Raw genomic sequence first — 22,450 nt, forward strand, 5'->3', positions numbered from 1 at the left:
AATGGATTTTTGAAGCTCTCTCTGTATTTGATTACAGATAAATAGCCTTAGCTAAAAAGGCAAAGAGTCCCTCACTCTTTCTTTTTTTTATGCCCTGGAAGGAGCTGCAGCTGGGAAAACAATGAGGTTGCTGTTTGCTGCCAGGCTATGAATGCAGACATGCAAAGCCAAGAATAGAGATTTCAGATGCCTCCTAGTTGACTGAGCTGCTTCCTGAGAATATACACACAGAGATCACTCTCCCTTTCCGTATCTTTCCCACAGGAGTCAGATGATGAGGATGGGTTTCCAAAGAAAAAGTGGCCTACAGTGGATGCATCATATTATGGAGGGAGAGGTGTTGGTGGAATCAAAAGAATGGAGGTATTGCATTTGTTCTGAAGCCTGGGTGGGGCTCCTAACTGCATCTGCAAAACTCCTCACATACACAAGGAAACTATTCGCATGTGACCATGCACATTCAGATGATCGGTGTTGAGGACAGGCAGGATCCAATCTCAAAGTTTGAGAAATCTTTGTAATTTGGGGCCATCAATCAATCACCTGTTAGTGCCAGGCAAGCTGATACATGGGTGTCATAGGGACACAGGTGGCGCTGTGGTCCAAACCACTGAGCCTCTTGGGCTTGCCGATCGGAAGGTCGGTGGTTCGAATCCCCATGACGGAGTGAGCTCCCGTTGCTCTGTCCCAGCTCCTGCCAACACAGGACTTTGAAAGCACGCCAGTGCAAGTAGATAAATCGGTACCGCTGCGGCGGGAAGGTAAACAGCGTTTCCATGCTCTGGTTTCCGGCACGGGGTTCCATTGTGCCAGAAGCACACGCTGGCCACATGACCCGGAAAGCTGTCTGGGGACAAATGCTGGCTCCCGTGGCCTGAAAAGTGAGATGAGTGCCGCACCCCCAGTCGCCTTTGACTGGACTTAACCGTCTAGGGATCCTTTACCTTTTACATGGATGTCAACATGGGCAATTCATTTATAAAGCCAGATTCTCTACTGATGGCATCAGTGGAGCAATATTGGTGTTATGCCAGATCATTCCTGGCCCACACGTCACAAACTAACAATTTTATAATAATAATTTTATTATTTTTTATTATTTTTACCCCGCCCATCTGACTGGGTCACCCTGGCCACTCTGGGTAAACCCCAAACTATTTAGCACTTGGACCCATGGGAAATCCCAAGGTAATCCAGTAGTGACGGGTTTTTCAGGTTTCACAGTTCTACTGAAATCATATAACCAGTGTTTTTTTGGTGTGGTTTTTTTTTAATGTTTAGGGGTACTCTCATTTTGACTCAAGAACATCACCATTTTATAGTTCAAATCGGGAAAAGTAAATGGACAAAAGTACAAAGAACATGCATTACCTCATATTGCACAGCTGACAGCTCACAGTAACTTCCACATTGGCATGAGGTTGTGTGCACTAACATCTTCCCGAAACTGACCAATCACAGCCCTAGATTCCAACTCCTGCTTCACACATTAAACACTCGCTTCTGTCTGAGACTCAGGAAACACTGTGGCAGGAAATGAGGCCGCCATCGGGGGTAGCAACAGAACTGATGAATCACCGTGATAGAGAAGAAACTAAAAAATTTAAAAGTTGTAGTTTCTTCTCCCATTCGATTCACAACATGTTTTAGGGGTACGCATACCCCTGCGTCCCCCCAATAAAAAAGCACCTCATATAACGAAACTAGGTTGAGATTACTGTAATTCTTAAAAGTTCAAGGACATAACCAGTTTTAAGCAGATGCAAGTTCATAATTAAAAAATAACACTGAAGTACGGAGGCATAAATGGTATAGAATGAAACTACCCCAGCTCCCATCCCCCCAAAATAAATAGAAATTCAATCTGAGATATAAATTCAAAATTATATATATAATTTTTATTGGCTTTTTAAACATATCATTTTCAACAGTAATTAAACATAGTTTTACATCTTATTCAAATTTTTGACTTTTATCAATCCTGTCTGAAAATTTTCCAGTCTAATCTCTCAGTATGCATTTCTTATCTTCCCTATTACATTTCAAACTCATAACCAATATCTCTGTCTTTTTCTACTTTGTAACACTTCGTATATTTCTCCTTACAAAACTTCTTGTAGTCCTACTAGCGTAATTTGTTGATTACAGTTGCTCTTCAAATAATTCATATACTTCTTCCAATCTTCTGTAAATCTCTGGTCCCGCAGGTTTCGAATCCTTCCTGTCATTTTGTCCAATTCTGCGTAGTCCATTATTTTCGTCTGCCATTCTTCTTTCGTCGGAATTTCTTCTTGTTTCCATTTCTGGGTTAACAATACTCTTGCCACAGTTGTTGCATATAAAAACAATTTAACATCTTGCCTATTAATGTCCTGACCTGTAACACCAAGTAAAAATGCTTCTGGTTTTTTTTTTTTAAATGTATATTTCAACATCTTTTTCATCTCATTATATATCATTTCCCAGACGTTCTTTACTTTTTTACATTCCCACCACATATGATAAAATGTTCCTTCTTTTTCTTTACATTTCCAACATTTATTATTTGTCTTACACATTTTAGCTAATATAACTGGTGTAATATACCATCTACCGTATTTTTCGCCCTATAGGACGCACTTTTTCCCCTCCAAAAATAAAGGGGAAATGTGTGTGCGTCCTATGGGGCGAATGCAGGCTTTCGCTGAAGCCTGGAGAGCGAGAGGGGTTGGTGCGCACCGACCCCTCTCGCTCTCCAGGCTTCAGGAGAGCTGCAGCGCCACCCCACAAGGTCGGGGGACAGCGGGGAGGCGGAATGCCACCATCCCGCTGTCTCCCGATGTGGTTTGGAGGCTGACGGCGGGGAGACGCGTGCTTCTCTCCGCCGCCAGCCCCGCAAGCTCCGGGGACAGCGGGGAGGCGCAGCGCGTCCTCCTGCTGTCCCCGGACCTGATCTGCAGGCGGGCGGCAGGGAGAAGAGCGCTTCTCCCCGCTGCCAGCCCCACAAGTGCCTGGGGGGGGGGAATAATTTTTTTTTCTTTATTTCCCCCCCAAAAAACTTGGTGCGTCCTATGGGGCGAAAAATACGGTATACATCATTTTCATCATATTCTCTTTCAAAGCATTACAGGCTGTAAAGAGATAGAAATTCAAAATGAGAAAAACGTAATATGCATGACTTGGGGGGAAATTATGAAAAGTATTAACCATGGGTATTGGTAGTGCTGTTAGAAAAATAATAGAAGAGTCTTGTGATAAGACAAAAGAAACTGCATAAACATTTGTGGACTAAAGCCTTGTCAGGTGCATGAGGAAGTCTTATTCTCTTGCACATACAGCTGTGGAGGGGGAAAATGTAAAACAGTGGGGTCAGATGGCAGTCAAATGCAAAAACAAAACCTGTGACAATTCATCTGGCTATTTTCCCAGTCAGAATCGCAAACGCCTCACACACAAAACCCGATTTCCCACCTGCAAGAGAGAATATCCCATTCCGTTGTATTTTACCTTAATCAGGTGAGATGGGGTGACAAAGGATCGACAGAGGAAGGCGCGAAACTAGAGAAGCCCAAAAATGCCGTCATCAAATTGCCAGAAGAGGAATTTGAGCCCTGGGAACCCAAGCCAAAGAGAGATCACGCCCGGAGGTTGCCCTCCGAAAGGAAATGGTACACTCCCATTAAGGTAACGCATGCATTTGATTTTCTTCTAGGTTTTGCCAGACACCCACTCCCAGAATTGAACACCAGAACGGCCACCGTCGTTCTTTGCCATGATCTTCTTAGGGACCTCCTCTCCTGCACATATTAACTGTAAAGAAAGAAACCAAACCAGTTCTTAATTTTATTAAATTTTATATGCTGCCCAAGAAGCAGAGATGTGGGGGCAGTTTCCGGCAAGATCTCGTGTGATCTCGCCAGAACCTACCACCATTGTTGCTGCTTCGCAGGTGCCACCACGAGATCCAGGCTGTAGCAGGAAGACAATTTCCTGTTTTGCCTCAGGCGGCAAAATGGGGCGGGCTACCTCAGTGCAGAACAGTGATACCCCCTTTTTTCTGTGATTGCAAGTTGTTTTCAACTGTTTTAATCTTGTGTTTTGACGCTGTAACCTGCCTTGGGACCTTAGCGTGAAAGGCAGGTGATTACGATTCATAATACAGTCATACCTTGGTTCTCAAATGTCATGGTATTCGGACGTTTTGGCGCCTGAACGCCCAAAACCCAGAAGTGTTCTGGTTTTTGAACGTTTTTTGGAAACCGAACCTCGGTCGCGGCTTCCAGTTGAGTGCAAGAAGCTCCTGCAGCCAATCGGAAGCCGTGCCTTGGTTTTTGAACGGTTTCGGGAGTCAAACGGACTCCCAGAACGGATTAAGTTCGAGAACCAAGGTTCCACTGTAATAATAATATAAAAGTCCCAAGGCAAGACAGGCAAATGCTACAAGCAGTCCACTAAAATTATATGAATAGAGCAAGTTATGAGTTATGTGTAAATAATATTTGCCCGTTTAATAGGCCCTTGATCTGATTGCCGTGTTGTTAAGATTTCTGAAATATTTTGTTACAATTTTTTCAGAAATGTGAGTAAAAGTTGGGATTACAGCCAAATCTAGCCAATGTGGTTAATGATGAAGGATGACAGTGTTGCCGTCCAACCACACCTGAGGAACCAATGTTGAAAAATGCTGTTTTGTCCTGCCCAATATGATTCCTATGCAATAGATTAATCTGTCTGAACTGCTTAGAATGGCTAAAGACCTCAAATGCTGTTTCAAAAGACTGGTGCATCTTAATTCTGTCTTAATTCAAAGTCTTGGTGTTGGCTTTTAAAGCCCTAAACGGCCTCGGCCCAGTATACCTGAAGGAGCGTCTCCACCCCTATCATTCAGCCTGGATGTAATTGTATGCAATTGATTAATTGTATGCAATTGATGAAATTGTATGCAATGGAGGGGGACTGAGCATCGCCCCCTCCTCTCCTGTCTTCAAGACTTACACTCCATCACTGCTGGGACTTCTCTCAAAGCCCGGCTTCGATAGGCAAAGTAAGATGGGATAGAAAGAAGAGTGTTTCAGGCTGCAGGTAGCAGTGAGGTAATAAGGAAACAAAAGGGGTCTTACACTCACAGATCTCTTTCTTGGCTTTAAAATTAGCCCCCCACCCCATCCACCCAGCCTCTGCTTTAGATGTGAGTGGGTCAGGAATAAACAAGGTTAGCAGCCCCTGTCAAATCCAGTTCATGTTCCCTTGAGTATCCCTGAAAGAGCGTCTCCACCCCCATCGTTCAGCCCGGACACTGAGGTCCAGCTCGGAGGGCCTTCTAGCGGTTCTCTCCCTGCGAGAAGTGAAGCTACGGGGAACCAGACAGAGGGCCTTCTCGGTGGTGGCGCCCGCCCTGTGGAACGCCCTTCTATCAGATGTCAAGGAAATAAACAGCTATCTGACTTTTAGAAGATATCTGAAGGCAGCCCTGTTTAGGGAAGTTTTTAATGTTTGATGTTTTATTCTGTTTATTATTCTGTTAGGAGCCGCCCAGGGTGGCAGGGTATAAATTCTTATTATTATTATATTTGCTGTCCCATCTGCCCCAGCTGGACTGATTCCTGATTATTAATTAATTCTACAAAGGCTACGAGACTTGAAAAGCCAGGTCTGTGACCAGGTACAATAGCAACCCTAAACTCTGAGCCTAAGTTTTAAAGGGAACGCTACCCCTTGTTGAACATGCAAGATAAAAATCCTGTTTGGAAGAACCTCTTTCCTGAATTTCATTTCAGTTTGCTGGTCCTCATGAAGCTCATTGCTGATATCAAACCAGTCTAGGAAACTGTCAGGGAACTGCCATCGGAGCCAGAAGCGGAGGCAAGGCTCCCAAGTGATGCTGGAGAAGGGCCCAGCAGGGAGAGAGGCAGCTCATCGGCTGGGGAAGGAAATCAGCGTAACACCAGGGATAAAGGGGGGCAGATGGGGGAATCGGCGAGGGGGCTCCAGGACTCCTCGCCGGAGACCAGCGGGGAGAGCACGGGTCCTCCGCTGTCCACACCCTCCCTGCGCAGAAGACTTTCGCGCAGGGAAAGTAGGAGGAGACTTGGCGTCAAAGAACTTCTTTGCTGGAAGAGGTTCAAGAAACGCCCACTAACAGATTCTGCTAGCGACTGAAACAGCCACGAAGTGAAGGGCTGTCCAGACAGAAAAGGTTTAACCAGGCAACCTAGCCAGGAGTGGCAGCAACTTACGCACGAGCAACCCCTAGAACCATTACAGAAACCTACCGTTTCCAGTGTCCAATATGTCAATCATTTCTTATTTCAGGGCAAGCTGGATGCCCTCTGGGCCCTTTTTCGACGAGGCTATGATCAAGTTTCTCTAATGAGACCACAGCCTGGGGATAAGGTAAGGTGTTATAAGTGCCTTGACAAGTCACTTCCTTCTTGTCAGAGACAACGCTTTTCACCTTTCTCTCTGCCTTTTGTGTCCTATCAAATTCCTGTTAAAACTAAACGTTTTCAATCTAAAAGTATCTATTATCATTCTGCATTACTCTGAACCCCAAAGCCATAACTGGATCCTGTTTTATTATTTAACACACAATCAACAATATCTTTTTTATATGCCTATTGTCTTTGTCCATGGAGTTTTCTTGGCAGGGATACTGGAGTGGCTTGCTGGTTCCTGCTCCAGGTGGATCACAATTGGTCAAAACTCTCCACTATGACCTGTCCATCTTGGGTGCCCTGCTCGGCATAGTTCATAGCTTCTCTGAGTTATTCAAGCTCCTTCACCACGGCAAGGCAGTGATCCATGAAGGGATCTCTCTTCTCATGAGGTGGAGACTCCAATACTTTGGCCACCTCATGAGAAGAGAAGAATCCCTGGAAAAGACCCTGATGTTGGGAAAGATGGAGGGCACAAGGAGAAGGGGACGACAGAGGATGAGATGGTTGGATAGTGTTCGCGAAGCTACCAGCATGAGTTTGACCAAACTGCGGGAGGCAGTGGAAGACAAGAGAGCCTTCCGTGCTCTGGTCCAGGGGGTCACAAAGAGTCGGACACAACTAAATGAATAAACAACAACAATATCTTCCAGCTGGTTCACAATGAAAAAATAATTAAATACTGCATTCCAAAAGTAAAACAATCAGTTAAGAAAACAGACCAACAAACAAATCACCATTGATACCAAGAAAGGTCCTAAAACAGATAATTGAACAGTTGGTCTGTGAGCACTTAGAAAATGCTGCGATTACTAAGCGGCAGCATGTTTTTCTCAAAAACAAGTTATGCCAGATGATTCTCCTTTTTTGATGCAGTTACCAGCTTGGTGGATCAGGGGAATGCTGTGGATTTAGTATATCTTGATTTCAGTAAGGCTTTTGACAAAGTCCCCCATGATACTCTGGCAGAGAAGCTGGTAAAATGTGGACTGGATGAGTAACTGTTAGGTGGATTTGTAGCTGGTTAAATGACCGAACCCACAGAGTGGTTCCTCAACGTCCCGGGAAAAAAGTGACGAGTGGGGTGCTGCAGGGTTCTGTCCTGGGCCTGTTGTTCAATGTCTTTATAACTGACTTGGTAGGAGGAATTGAGTAGATTCTTACCCATTTTGCAAATGTCACCAAACTGGGAGGGATAGCTCATACTGCAGAAGACAGAATTGGGATTCGAGATGTCCGTAAAAGATTGGAGAGCTGAGCCCAAACTAACAAAATGAATTTCAATAGGGACAAATATCAGTTTGTGCACTTAAGCAGGAAGAACCAGGTGCACAAATATAAGATGGTTTGCCTGCATCAACAAAGTATAGTGTCCTGATCAAGGGAAGTTAATAGTCCTGCTCTGTTCTGCAGTGGGGAGGAAGAAGCAGCCAAGATACATTCCGAACATCGTGATATATCAACGTATCACGATATTTAGCTGCTGAGGTGGGGTGAAATAGCACATAATTTTGTTACCCATAAAAAGGCAGATGGAACGTTATGGGTTATTTGAAGAGGAGTAATACAAAATTTATGGGACGCGGGTGGCACTGTGGGTTAAACCGCAGAGCCTAGGACTTGCCGATCAGAAGGTCGGTGGTTTAAATCCCCGCGACGGGGTGAGCTCCCGTCGCTCGGTCCCTGCTCCTGCCAACCTAGCAGTTCGAAAGCACGTCAAAGTGCAAGTAGATAAATAGGTACCGATCCGGCGGGAAGGTAAACGGCATTTCCGTGCGCTGCTCTGGTTCACCAGAAGCGGCTTAGTCATGCTGGGCACATGACCCGGAAGCTGTACGCCGGCTCCCTCAGCCAATAAAGCAAGATGAGTGCCGCAACCCCAGAGTCATCCGTGACTGGACCTAATGGTCAGGGGTCCCTTTAACTTTACCTTTAATACAAAAATTGTGTTATGCTGCACTGCAATGCAGCGCTGTGCCTTCCCTCCCCACCCCTGTCCCTAAAGTACTGTGTGCAGTTGCAGTTATGCCATAATTTTATGACTGTGGCAACAATGAGGCTTCTGGCATAAGGATGGGGGCAGGCTTCCCATGTAAGCTAAATCTCTGTGGGTAGCGGGGGGGGGGCGGTGGAGAGAAGCTTGCCTTATGGAGCCCTGACCTTGTCCTTCTCAGATCCTCCTTTGATTTGGTTTTCGAAAAGAATCTGCCCTAGTATGCATTTCAGCAAATAACCACACAGGAAATTCCCCAAGCCCTGGTTGACCAAAAACCTCAGCTGAAAAGAGTCAGCATTCATGTTTACTCCAGCCCGGATGGAAAAGCCCGCCATTTGTCTCTGAAAAATGCATGCCCTCTTTTGCTGAACGCCATCCCATACATGTCTAGTCCCATCGTATTCAATGAGGTTTCCTTTTTTATAATAATAAAAAACAACAACCAGTGCTAAGTGTGGCCTAGCCACTAATCAGAACCATAGCTGTCAACTTACAGATTTGAAAATAAGGGACCAGCAGCCTCAAAAATAAGGGATCAGTAGCCAAAATAAAGGATTTTGGCTTAGCTTATACAGAAATCCGGCACTCATGGAGCCATGCTGCTTTGGCTGCGACTGACTGTGTTTTGCAGGGGGTTGGACTAGATGATCCTAAGGGTCTGCAACTCCGACCAAAGAAGAGTGGCAGACAAAACTGATGAACGACGTTGAGATGGCAAAGCTTACAGGCAGAATTAGAAACCAGGAAGAGGACCTCTTTAATAAAGAATGGGGAAAGTTTATAATTTAGTTGAAAAGCTATTGTAAAGAGTTACATACATTGGGAGGATTGACAGAAAACTTGTAGTGAAAATTTGAACTATGGATGGACAAATGATTTATAAAAATAGAGTTATGAAAGGGATGCAGAGGGGGAAATCACTACATTAAGATGCTGCACTGGTTGGAGGGGATGCTAAGCAGCATGGCAGGGCTGCCGTCGTCGTGGGGCGAGGAGCTCCATCGGCCCTTCCCTGCCTGAGAGAGAGGGAGGGAGGGAGAGAGACTCTTGCCCACGCCGCCCACGAGCCCAGCATGAAGTGGTTGCGGCGCCATGCCGGCCACTGAAGCGCCGCCCTTCTGCGTCCCTCCCCATCCCCGCCTCTTCCTCCTCCCTCAGGCCCCCTCCTCAACCGCTGCTGCCGCCTCCGGCTTCCCCTGGCAGCGCGACGGAAGTCTCACAAGAGAGGGGCTGCCTGCCCGCCCGCCGCCACCCGTCTCCTCACAACGTGCCCCTGAGGGGGAAAAGGGAGAGATGGAGATGCGGCAGCTCGTGCGCTCTCTCACGGCGGAGGACCCCGAGCCACTGCTTCCCTCCCAAGCCGGACGAGCATGAAACCCGGGAAATTTAAGGGACATCATCAATCCGGGACAGCAGCGGGACACGGCGCTGGGATAAGGGAGTTTCCCGCCAAATAAGGGACGGTTGACAGCTATGATCAGAACTGGTCCCACAATTAGGAAAAGTGAACTGGTATTCAAGAAGCGACAACAGAGGAGGGCTGGAGCTGAGGGGGAATTACTGCCCAATGTTATGTGCTCCTCCCTTCGCTAACCATATTGCCAGGCTATGTTCCTGTTTAGGAACGCAAGAGGAATCCTGATAGATGAGACCAATGACCCCTCTAGCCTGGCATCTGGATTACAACAGCCTTTGAGGGCTTTGCGGGGCAAATGGAGGAGATTCCATTTATACGACTGCTAGCAGTTGGGTGAATGAATAAATAATGGAATAATAGAATTGTAGGGTTGGAAAAGACCCTGGGCGTCATCTAGTCCAACCCCCTGCAATGCAGAAATCTCAACTGAAGCATCCATGGCAGATGGCCATCCAAACTGTATACCAATAAAGTGAGATGAGCGCCACAACCCCAGAGTCGGCCATTGACTGGACCTAACGGTTGGGTTCCCTTTACCTAATACGTACAAGCGTTTACAATTTAAGTGAATTAAATTGCTGTAGTTAACAACCTTTGCTTAAAAACCTTCCAAGGAAGGAGAGTCCACCATCTTCTGAGGGAGACTGTTCCACTCTCGAACAGCTCTTACCACCAGAAAGGTCTTCCTGTCGTTTAGTCGGAATCCCCTTCCTTGTAACTTGGAGCCATTGTAACTCCAAAGCAGGAGAAAACGAGCTTGCTCCATCTTCCATGGGACAGCCCTTTAGATATTTGAAGATGGCTTTTAAAAGAAAATAGAAGGAGCAGGTGGGAGCGCAGTGGAGGGGCAAACAAGTTCAAGGTCCATATTCACATAGCACTGTAGCATTCCAGGTCAAGGCCTAGCATGTGCTTTTTATTTTTATTTTTATATATATATAATTTTTATTAATTTCAGCATGCCAATTATTATACATTCCACAGAACTTCACATCTTATACAATCTTTTTGGACTTCCATCAGCACCTCTGATGATCCACCATTTTTATCATTTCTTCTCCATTTCTTAAATTCCTATTGCCTTTAATTATCTTAACTCACAATCCACCTCTTTAACCATTTTTGCAATAATTCAAATAATTTACCTCACAAAACTTCTTGCAAACCTACAAACGTAATCTGGTCATCACAATTACTTTTCAAATAATCCGTAAATTTACACCAGTCTTCTGTGAATCTCTGGTCCCGCAGGTTTCGAATTCTTCCGGTTAGTTTATTCAATTCTGCATAGTCCATCAATTTCATCCTCCATTCTTCTTTTGTCGGTAATTCTTCTTGCTTCCATTTTTGTGCCAATAATATTCTCGCTGCCGTCATTGCATATAAAAACAACTTACAATCCTTTCTGTTTATATCATCTCCTACAATGCCAAGTAAAAATGCTTCTGGTTTCTTAATAAATGTATATTTCAACATTTTTTTCATCTCATTATATATCATCTCCCAGAAGTTTTTCACCTTTTTACATTCCCGCCACATATGATAAAATGTTCCCTCTTTTTCTTTGCATTTCCAACATTTATTGCTAACTTTATACATTTTAGCTAATTTAATGGGTGCGTGCTTTTTATTTTCAAAAGCCATCCAGGTAAAATCGTCACTTGCGCAAAGGGCACATCATTTCGTTGAGCTCTGAGAAAAGAAGGCACAAAGCCCATATCCTTTCCCCTCTGCTTGACCCCAGTATCTGATTGAGAGTCATGGCTAATATCTGTAGAATAAATCTGTGAATTTATCTAATTCTCCATGAGTTTGTGAGTCACATGTGACCAGCTTGTTTCCCTGTTACCGCCGCGCAGTTCCTGCGGGGTTTCTGATCCCGCGAGTGTCTCCTGCTGTTTTTGAAAATGACAACATTCTGGATATAATAGATAATTCGCTGGGGAGAGCTTTGCATAGCCTCATTGCTCTCTTTCAGTGCTTCCTAGACTAGACTTTTGTTGCCATGACAAGTGACTTGTCTGCCTCCCAGCTTGACGCATATGCTTAAAATCAGTGACACTGTCTTAATGTTTCCTGATGTTCGCTGACCGTGATTTCTGGGTGTCCTAGTCTAGGGGTAGAGCACTTCAATGATATAAAGCAATTGGGCCCAGAAGTATAATAGCTAGATGACTGCAGTCAACAAATCAGTTTTTGGCATTGTTGTTGCTGCTGTTTAGTTATTTAGTCATGTCTGACTCTTCGTGACCCCCTGGACCAGAGCATACCAGGCACTCCTGTCTTCCACTGCCTCCCGCAGTTTGGTCAAACTCATGCTGGTAGCTTTGAGAACACTGTCCAACCATCTCATCCTCTGTCGTCCCCTTCTCCTTGTGCCCTCCATCTTTCCCAACATCAGGGTCTTTCCCAGGGAGTCATCTCTTCTCATGAGGTGGCCAAAGTATTGGAGCCTCAGCTTCACGATCTGTCCTTCCAGTGAGCACTCAGGGCTGATTTCCTTAAGAATGGAGAGGTTTAATCTTCTTGCAGTCCATGGGACTCTCAAGAGTCTCCTCCAGCACCATAATCCAAAAGCATCAATTCTTTGGCAATCAGCCTTCTTTATGGTCCAGCTCTCACTTCCATACATCACTAAGTTTTTGGCGAAGGCCGGTCTAATAGGATCTGTGTTTTGGGTGCTCAAGAATCCGGAGCGTTCTATGCTTTGGCCAGGCATTGTTTGGTTCCTTGCCCAGAATGAAGGGAAGTGTTTCATGGGTGATGAATCATGGAATTGTAGAGTTAGAAGGGACCCCTAGAGCCATCTAGTCCCCCCCCCCCCTGCAATGAAAAAGCAGATCATTTGCTGGTCGTAAATGAATTGGCTTTGAGTGATTTGCCAAAGAGCACATGGGCTTGCAACACAGCTGAAAATCTGCCTCTTATGCCCCATACCCCTCGAGTTTTCAAGTATATTCTCTGCTGCTTCAAGCAAGGCATTGTTGTTTTTTTCATGTAAGGATGAAACCCCACCCAGTGTGGAAGGAGAGGATGGTGAGAAGATTCAAGGACAATCAAAGAAACATTTAAACATTTCAGTGTAGTATAGTACAGTGACAATTTTTTTAAAAAAATTTGCAGAATATAGACCAGGGGTCAGCAACCTTTTTCAGCCGTGGGCTGGTCCACCGTCCCTCAAACCATGTGGGGGGCTGGACTATATTTTTTGGGGGGGGGAGATGAACGTATTCTTATGCCCCACAAACAACCCAGAGATGCATTTGAAATAAAAGGACACATTCTCCTCGTGTAAAAACACGCTGATTCCCGGACCGTCCGCGGATTGAGAAGGTGATTGGGCCGCATCTGGCCCCCGGGCCTTAGGTTGCCTACCCCTGATATAGACATATTTTCAAAATGAGAGCAAGAGTATCAAGTAATATGGAGGACAATCCTAGTTGTGTTTTCCGATGTACAGTGGTACCTCACGTTAAGTACTTAATTCGTTCCTGAGGTCCGTTCTTAACCTGAAACTGTTCTTAACCTGAAGCACCACTAGCTAATGGGGCCTCCTGCTGCTGCCACGCCGCCGGAGCACGATTTCTGTTCTCATCCTGAAGCAAAGTTCTTAACCTGAAGCACTATTTCTGGGTTAGCGGAGTCTGTAACCTGAAGTGTGTGTAACCTGAAGCTTATGTAACCCGAGGTACCACTGTATTTCTAATCAGGAAAAAATTTGGTGTGGTGCGAGCAAATTTTTATGGCCCAGAGAACAAAGTTTGAGAACCACTGGTGTACCATACCAAAGATGACTTCTCAGCCCAAACCGTCCTAATGATTTTACCCAGCAGTTTCAAATTGCATGGGTGGCAAAAAAAAAAAAAAAAAAATGAACCTTGTGGCACAGCATAGACTCTCCTTCCATCTCTACCCCCCTGAGAACCGCCAGGAAGAGCCAGGATCAGTTCAGCACGCTCTCTCCCAGGCCCATTCCTCCCCAGCGGGTTCTCTAAGTCAGTCTAAGCAAAATCTTTCAGTCACTTGAATCATCCATGCCGATAGATTTCAGAAATATTACTAGAAAACTATTTTTAATACCTGAAGCTGTATGGCGTTTTTGACAAAAAATATGGACAGTACTGAGCTGAGGACAAACTTCCGCAAAAACCCCATCACCCAGTTTGATGCTAATAATTCATGTTCCGAGGCTCACCGTTTCTGTGACCTGAATAATTGGAGTATCTGATCCTCTGAGACAGTCCAGCTTATAAAATAATTTAACAAAAAATAGTTTTCAGGGATGTGTGGATTAGCATTTTAAAATGTTTTATTAAATATGTGAAGCAACTGCCTTTTTTCAGCGCAAATGTCAGTTGATTGTGCGCATGTGGGGAAAGATTTGGTTAATTATAGATCTATAAAAGCACTCCCATTTTTTGTTTCCTGTAGTAAATCGTACTGCATAAATGCACTTACCATTTAGCAGAAGCCCAGTTATAGAAACTGTTATTTTTTCTAGCTTTTCAGCTGTGAAGAGTTGGGTTAGAGAAAGCAGGCATGACTGAAAAACACACTACCGTCTTTTAAGTTGCAGCTGTTTAAATCTCCCTTTTGATTAACACTGAGGCAAAAACTGTTTTCTAAACCCAAGGCTTTGTTTCTTGCAAGCTGCAAACTGGTGTGAGTTAACCCAGGCATACATTAAGTGACCAACTGCGCCAGTGGCTTCCTAATTTCCAGCTCTGCTCTTTATGATAATCAGTAAAATACCATGGGAAGCAAGGGAGGTTTTTTAATCGGCCGTGACAGCCAGCCCATGGCCAAACAGAGCGGCTTTTAGCAAGCATCAATTTCCTTAAAGCGCAACCTCCGATACTGGCAATCTAGTTAACATGAATTGCCAGTGATCAACTTTATTCCAAGTCCGTCTATCTTAACAATAAATCTCAGCCCCTTCTTTTCTGCTTTGCTGACACCGCAAGCCAGACAGAGCCCACCCAGCAAGGACCTGCCCATCAGAAAGAATAACCTCCCGGACTTCATTGTGTTGGTATCATCAGTTGACAGATATGAGATGTGTTTGCCAAGTGCCCGGGGCTACTAACTTAGAGCAGAGAGGCGCATGTTGCTTGCGTCCGAAGCAGCGTCTCCTCAGCAAGTTCCTACAGAGACGGGCAGTGTGAAGTAATTCTAAACCAGAGGCCTCGCAGTTCAGGGCACAGAAACTGAAAAATGCGGAGACGGGCATCCATTCAGTTGTTGTTGCTGTTTAGTCGTGTCCGACTCTTCGTGACCCCTGGACCAGAGCACGCCAGGCACTTCTGTCTTCCACTGCCTCCCACAGTTTGTTTGTAGCTTCGAGAACGCTGTCCAACCATCTCGTCCTCTGTCGTCCCCTTCTCCTTGTGCCCTCCATCTTTCCCAACTTTCCCATCTTTCCAGGGAGTCTTCTCTTCTCATGAGGTGGCCAAAGTATTGGAGCCTCAGCTTCACAATCTGTCCTTCCAGTGAGCACTCAGGGCTGATTTCCTTCAGAATGGATAGGTCTGATCTTCTTGCAGTCCATGGGACTCTCAAGAGTCTCCTCCAGCACCATAATTCAAAAGCATCAATTCTTCCGCGATCAGCCTTCTTTATGGTCCAGCTCTCACTTCCATACATCACTACTGGGAAAACCATAGCTTTAACTATACGGACCTTTGTTGGCAAGGTATCCATTCAGTAAGCTGCTCTAAATGTTACTGCTGCAAAGTGGCATTCCTGAGATCGAGCCGACAAATCTTTACAGACAAGCCCTGTCTTTTTCATATATATATATATATATATATATGCTTTCGTAGATTTTCACGGGTACATATATATATGTGTGTGTATATATGTGTGTATATATATATATATACACACACACACACACGTGACGGGCCTCGTGTGACCACCCTAGTTCCATTTTGACTGGAAAAGCTTCCAGTTATTGTTTTCTCTTTTTTTATTTATTCATATCTCACCTTTTCTGCAGAACCAGGCATCTCACAGATATTTAAAATTCAGGTAGGTAGCCGTGTTGGTCTGCTGCAGTAGAAATAGATATAAAAAATTTTTAAAATGTCCAATAGCACCTTAGAGACCAACTACAGTCATACCTCAGGTTGCGAACGTGATCCATGCGGGAGGCACGTTCGCAACCCGCAGCCTTCGCAGCCTGAAGTTCCATGTCTGCACACTCGCATGACATCATTCGGTGTTTTTGCACATGCGCGAGCGCCGAAACCTGGAGGTAACCCGTTCCGGTACTTCTGGGTTCAGCGCAGTCTGCAACCCGAAAAGGCGCAACCCGCAGCGTTCGTAACCCAAGGTATGACTGTAAGTTTGTTCATGGTATGAGCTTTCATATGCACAAAAGCTCATACCAAGAACAAACGTAGTTGGTTTCTAAGGTGCTACTGGACAATGTTTTTATTTTTTAAGATATTTCAAAAATACAGATAAAACCACACATAGCTTTTAAAAAGCATGTAATTAATGTTACTGTTAAAAAGCAATTAAACTGTCTATGGAATTAAGGCAATGTACTACTAAAATTGGACGCGGGTGGTGCTGTGGTTTAAACCACTGAGCCTCTTGGGCTTGTCGATCGGAAGGTCGGCGGTTCAAATCCCTGCGATGGGGTGAGCTCCCGTTGCTCGGTCCCTGCTCCTGCCAACCTAGCAGTTTGAGAGCATGCCAAAAAGTGCAAGTAGATAACTAGGTACCACTCTGGCGGGAAGGTAAACGGCATTTCCGTGTGCTGCTCTGATTTAGCCAGAAGCGGCTTCGTCATGCTGGCCACATGACCTGGAAAAACTGTCTGCGGACAAACGCCGGCTCCCTTGGCCTGTAAAGCGCGATGAGCGCCGCAACCCCAGAGTCATTCGTGACTGGACTTAACTGTCAGGGGTCCTTTTACCTTTCCTACTAAAATTATTATTAGTTATGGGATTTGTATAACGAATTTGCATAATAATAAGAAATGTGTATAATGCATAGTAATCAATCATCATCCTATACAGTGGTACCTCAGGTTACATACGCTTCAGGTTACATACACTTCAGGTTACAGACTCCGCTAACCCAGAAATAGTGCTCCAGGTTAAGAACTTTGCTTCAGGATGAGAACAGAAATCGTGCTCCAGTGGCGCGGCAGCAGCAGGAGGCCCCATTAGCTAAAAAGCAGTCAGTTCCCCACAGAGTTAAAATAACTATTCATCTGTCAGTGGAAGGACAATGAAGAAGCTAGTCTAGCTTCTCTAGGAAATGAGATTCAAAACCTGGGAGCAGCCATCACTAAGAAGGCCCTGTTGCGCATCCCTAGCAAGATGTGCCTGTGAAGGTGGCTGGCTTCATTTCTTCGCTGTGATTTTTATTTTGGCCTCGGGCAATGTGTCAAATACAGAGGGCAGTGTCTGTTGAGGAGGGGACTTCCTGTTTTGAAGCTGAGTGCCTCTGCCAGTTATGCTATACAAGTCTCTTTTCAATAGTCCACCTTGGCCAAATTTTCCCTTTGCTAAGCAAAGCCAGCACTCCTCAGGCTGCTTTTACAGAAGAAAGAGATCAAGAACAGATTATGCTGAACCAGCGCAGGATAAAGCGCCATTGCAGTCTAAAGGGTTTTTCATATGGTGGCTTTAAAATTGACTTATCCCTGCTGGGATTTGCCATTCTTGTAAAAAGAATGACAGCGCTGGCTTACCTTTACATTGTGCAACTAGGAGCACATTTCTATGCATGACTATTCTGAAATAAATTCAATTGGGCTTGCTCAATGCTTATATGAGTACAGGCCCCAAAACCCCATACTGTTCTGGTGAATGCAGGCTGGCATCGAAATTAAAAGAATTATTAATTATTTGCTGCTATCTTTCACCCTTGTAGTAATACAAGGCTGACATTCATCTTGATTTCTTGAAGTCTCATCTCCTTTGAGCACCACAGTACAAAACGAGGGGAGACGCCTGCGATATTTTGCAAGGAAATGTCACACTAGATCTGTTGATGACCGGGCCGGTTTTGTGTCAGACGTTCCAGTCCAGCTTTATTTTCCGAGACAAACGCAGCACTTGGCCTTTAAATTACCCATCTGTCCGACAAATCAAGTGGTGTGGCAGGAACTGGCAATAGTTTGACGTTGCCCATCAGTTTAATTGAAGTGAAAGTAATGCAAAGTGATCATTCTACAGGATTCCCTTTGATTATGGACTATGAATATATTTGATGCAGCGAAAGAGGCAGAAGGCAAAAGCTAGCATCAGGCAGCAGTGCTTCTAAGCTTTGAAATAATAATAATCCAGGCATTAGCAAAGATTGAGAAGCATTTTGTTAATTGCAGAGCAATCTGTAACACGACTGATGTGTCTTTGTCTCTGCCTTTTAAAATGGAATCCCTCTCACACACCCCTCTCTTACACATATGCTGTAACCCAGTACAATCCATTCTACTAGAGCAGGCATAGGCAAATTCGGCCCTCCAGATGTTTTGGGACTACAGTTCCCATCATCCCTGACCACTAGTCCTGTTAGCTAGGGATCATGGGAGTTGTAGTCCCAAAACATCTGGAGGGCCGAGTTTGCCTAGGCAAAGCAGTTGGAGTATTATTTCACTGTGGAGTTCAAGAGTTTGAAGTAAAAATGAAATGGGTGTGATTCCGCCCCACTCCATCCCATGTAGCATCAACCAAGTTAATTCTCAAAAGTAAAAAGTGCTCCTGTTTTGAGGTCAGGCGGCTGAGACGGAATGGCCGCTTGGTGGATTTCAGATTACCATGCACCACAAGCCTGCAGACCCAGAAAACATCAGGCGTACCTGGAGCCCAAATACCACACTAGCCTCTGGGGTTATTTTGACTTATGGGAGCAGTTTCCACAGCTACCAGCCAAGAGCCACAGGTTCACAGCAGCATGTTTTTGCCTGAAAGCCGCCACAGCTGCTCAGTCATTCAGAAGTAACGGACTATGTAAAATGCAGGCTTCATAGTTACTTAGGGTTTGCCAGGACTTGGCAGATGACTTGTGGATCCTGCCCTGTATGCTGGCATCGGCATATCTGCCATAAAGGCCTCACAGTGCCAACTTAACAGGTCTATGAGACATGAGCCTAATCTTTTGATTAGGCTGTTAGTTGCGGATGTGGCTCCCCCTGGATTCATATATCCCAAGGAAAGGGGCAATTACCGTAGATTCCAGCGTATTAGGCGACTGGGCATATTAGACGACCCCCCAAATTGGCAGCTGCAATTTGGGGGTTCATCTTATAAGCCCAGTCGCCTAATACGCTGGGCAGCTCTGCGCCAGGAGAAAGCTGCCCGGCGCGGAGCCCGCTGCCCGCTGCTGCGGCTTCAGAGCCACCGCAGCAGTGGGGGGGGGGGTCCGCGCCGCCCATACCTGGTGTATAATATGACCCCTGACTTTTTAACCTCTTTTCTGGGGTTAAAAAGTCATCTTATACGCCAGAATCTACGGTAGTTAGCACAGTGCATTGGTAGTTCTGTATTGATAGCGCTGTAACCAATTAATTGATTACAGTGGTACCTTGGTTCTCAAACGCCTTGGTACTCAAACAACTTGGAACCCAAACACTGCAAACCCAGAAGTAAGTGTTCCGGTTTGCAAACATTTTTTGGAAGCTGAACATGCTCCGTTTTGAGTGCCACACTTCCAATCTGAGTGCCACACTTCCGATTTGAGTGTTATGCTTCCATTTTGAGTGTTACGCTGAGGTCTGTCTGTTTTTGCTATTTATTCTGCGTTTTTATTTTTGCGCCTCTTTTGTTTTTGTGACTGTGTGAAACCCAGTTCAGCTACTGATTGATTGATTGATTGTGTGACTGCAGTACATTGATTATTGCTTTCATTTTGTGGATCAGTGGTCTTGTTAGATAGTAAAATCCATGTTAAACTGCCGTTTTAGGGGTTGCTTTTAAAAGTCTGGAACAGATTAATCCATTTTGCATTACTCTCTGTGGGAAAACGCGCCTTGGCTTTGGAACGCTTTGGTTTTGGAACCGGCTTCCAGAACGGATTAAGGTTGAAAACCAAGGTACCACTGTATTACTAAAAAATAGCGGAAAGAATTATGTCGGTACTTGGAAAGAATAACCTTCCCTTTGTTTGCTTCTACAGGGACGATGCATAAATTTCACCCGGGTGAAATCAGACGGGACGGTCATCTCGTACAGCGCACCTCAGCAGCCAAGAGAACACCACACCCTCAACAACGCTCCAAGAAGCCCATCTTCTCCAGCGCCAATTCAGCCCCCTCCCTGCAGGCAGCTTCCTCCCGCGCCTCCCCCTTCGAGGTGCCCACCAGGGCCCCCTCCATCCCGCCCTCCGCCTCAGCTTCTGGCTTGAAGCGTGGGGAACCAAGATGGGAGCAGAGCATATCCAGTCTTCCTTTATAATCAAGAGTTTGTTGCTGGTCAGCAAAAAAAAGAGAACAAAATGCCAGGCGTCCTTTGGTACTGTCGAGTATATTTATGCCGTATAAACATTCCATGATTGAATCTTGGGAACTGCTGGGTATTTGACAAAAGAAGAATATCCAGGCAGCGAGTGATAATAGATTATGCATTAATGGTTCACACACACATACCCTCGTTATGTTTTATAAGTCGTTAGCCAGATGGAAATAGCCTGCGCTGATGAATGGGGTTAGGTTTCCCCGCAAATAATTTTGCCATCCATAATAGTACTGCTCCGATTAAGTGGAAGCTAAATTCTGTAAATTTCCCCCTCCCTCCCCCCCATTGTCTCGGGTTCTTTCAATGCCGCTGGGAAGGTCCTGCTAATTTTAAGCCGACTAAAGTAATGACTTCATATTGCGGCGGTGTCTTAAACATTTGCTCATTTTGGATTCGGGAAGCTTCCCAAGTCTCCCATTTCTTTGCACCTCACAGTTGATGGGGCAGCAACTACCAGGCAGCAACTCTTGCAGGGTACGGTGGGGGGGGGGTCATTGTGCACATAAACCAACTTCTGTTAGACTTCCGCTGTATTATGCATTGCATCCTTCGTCGATGGGCGCCAGTCTTCTGATAAATTCAGCTGGGCGTCTCCTTTCCAATATAGTATCGTTCCTGTTTTTTATTCACTGATAAAACTGTTCTGCTTCCATACATAGAAAAAAAAGATAGATGTGGAAGAGATGGTACACCTTCTACTTTACTGCTGGACAGTCAAAATAACTTATTAAATAGTACTGCAGGCAAATGTGCGTCAAAGGCGCCACACAATTATCAGTTCAGGTGCGATCGTGCTGCATGTGCTGTTATCAAATGACTCTCCAGCTTTGAGCTGGGCTAGGGGGGGAAACATTGGTACTTTTTCTGCGTTTTTAAGAGCTTCATCCAATTGAATCCTGCAAATCTATGCAAAGTATTAATAGCACCAAGAGGGCCAGGGATTTGGGCACGCGCAACAAAACTGTAAAAGATACAGCGATAACAAAATAAAAGAGGAGGATTATACACATGGCCTTTTTTTTAAAAAAAAAAGGCATACGCGTTGCAGTTGTGGCCTGGTGAAGGGTTTTGAGAAAGTAAAAAGATGGCGTTTGGCTGTGTAGCGTCTTGAGAATTTAAATAGGGTATGTATCAGAGCAGGTCATTGAATGCTGTCCACTGGTCCATCTTGTATACAACTTTCTGTAAGTAACGAAGTGCTTCCAATGTTATACTTGTGTAAGATTTGTGCATTGTGCACATCTCGTTAGCAACATCTGCAAGGGTAAGTATGTGGCGATGAAAGCTATGTAGCAAAAAATATTTCATAATCCAAACTTTTATGTACTTCTCATGGATTTTAAAATAGCAATAAAACTGCTAAATTAGCTACAGATGGTCTTGGTGAATTAAGAAGAAGATAATTCTGACTTTCTACCTGCGTTCCTATTGTTGTTACTGAGTTTGTTTACGGGGGGGGGGGTTGGGATTTGTTAGATAAATAAGGGGGAGAGTTGTCTGTTCTGGCCACCTTGCCCTGTTCCTTAATTCACAGTTGCCTGATTTGCTAAATGCTTTTTCCAGGCTTCTTCAGCCGCTGCTTCTCTCTCGCTCGGTGTCTTGAACAAAACAATGCAGAGTTTGCAATGTGCACACAAATTCTTAACATGCACACAAAACCAGCAATTACAGATGGTGGAGGAAGTGACCTTGGAACCAACTGAGCTTAAAAATAGCCCTGGACTGAGGTCTTGCCAAAACCTCTCTCTCTCTCTTTCTCATTGCTGAGTCAAACTATCCCTCTCCAAGTCTCTGTCGTTCCTGCAGCCACAAAAATTGATACTGAACAAACCAAGAATTATTTCCTTTCCTTTCACACCAACGGTTAGTGGCAGGTCGGACTGTCTACTGTCAGTAACCAAGAGGGAGGCCCAGGCACTTGAGAGCTAGAACTCTTTCTTTCTTTCTTTCTTTCTTTCTTTCTTTCTTTCTTTCTTTCTTTCTTTCTTTCTTTCTTTCTTTCTTTCTTTCTTTCTTTCTTTCTCTCTCTCTCTCTCTCTCTCTCTCTCTCTCTCTCTCTCTCTCTCTTTCTTTCTCTCTCTCTCACACACAAACACACACAAAGAGAGGGGGGGAATTAGACACAGTATTCCAGATATGGTCTGACCAAGGC

General features: G+C 44.9%; 1 protein-coding gene across 1 annotated transcript in view; it reads left to right on the top strand.

Moving 5' to 3' along the window:
• ANTXRL (ANTXR like) overlaps positions 1 to 21,671 on the top strand; it is a 54,926-nt gene extending 33,255 nt beyond the window's left edge. Inside the window, exons 15-18 of the mRNA XM_081911924.1 lie at positions 265 to 363; positions 3,496 to 3,663; positions 6,292 to 6,372; positions 19,961 to 21,671. Coding sequence (XP_081768050.1) covers positions 265 to 363; positions 3,496 to 3,663; positions 6,292 to 6,372; positions 19,961 to 20,188 — 576 coding nt within the window. The 3' untranslated portion in view covers positions 20,189 to 21,671. The remainder of the gene's footprint in view (positions 1 to 264; positions 364 to 3,495; positions 3,664 to 6,291; positions 6,373 to 19,960) is intronic.
• Positions 21,672 to 22,450: the final 779 nt, after the last annotated feature.

This window comes from Podarcis melisellensis, assembly GCF_964234715.1.
Source record: "Podarcis melisellensis genome assembly, chromosome: 5".
In the NCBI taxonomy this organism is placed as follows: domain Eukaryota; kingdom Metazoa; phylum Chordata; class Lepidosauria; order Squamata; family Lacertidae; genus Podarcis; species Podarcis melisellensis.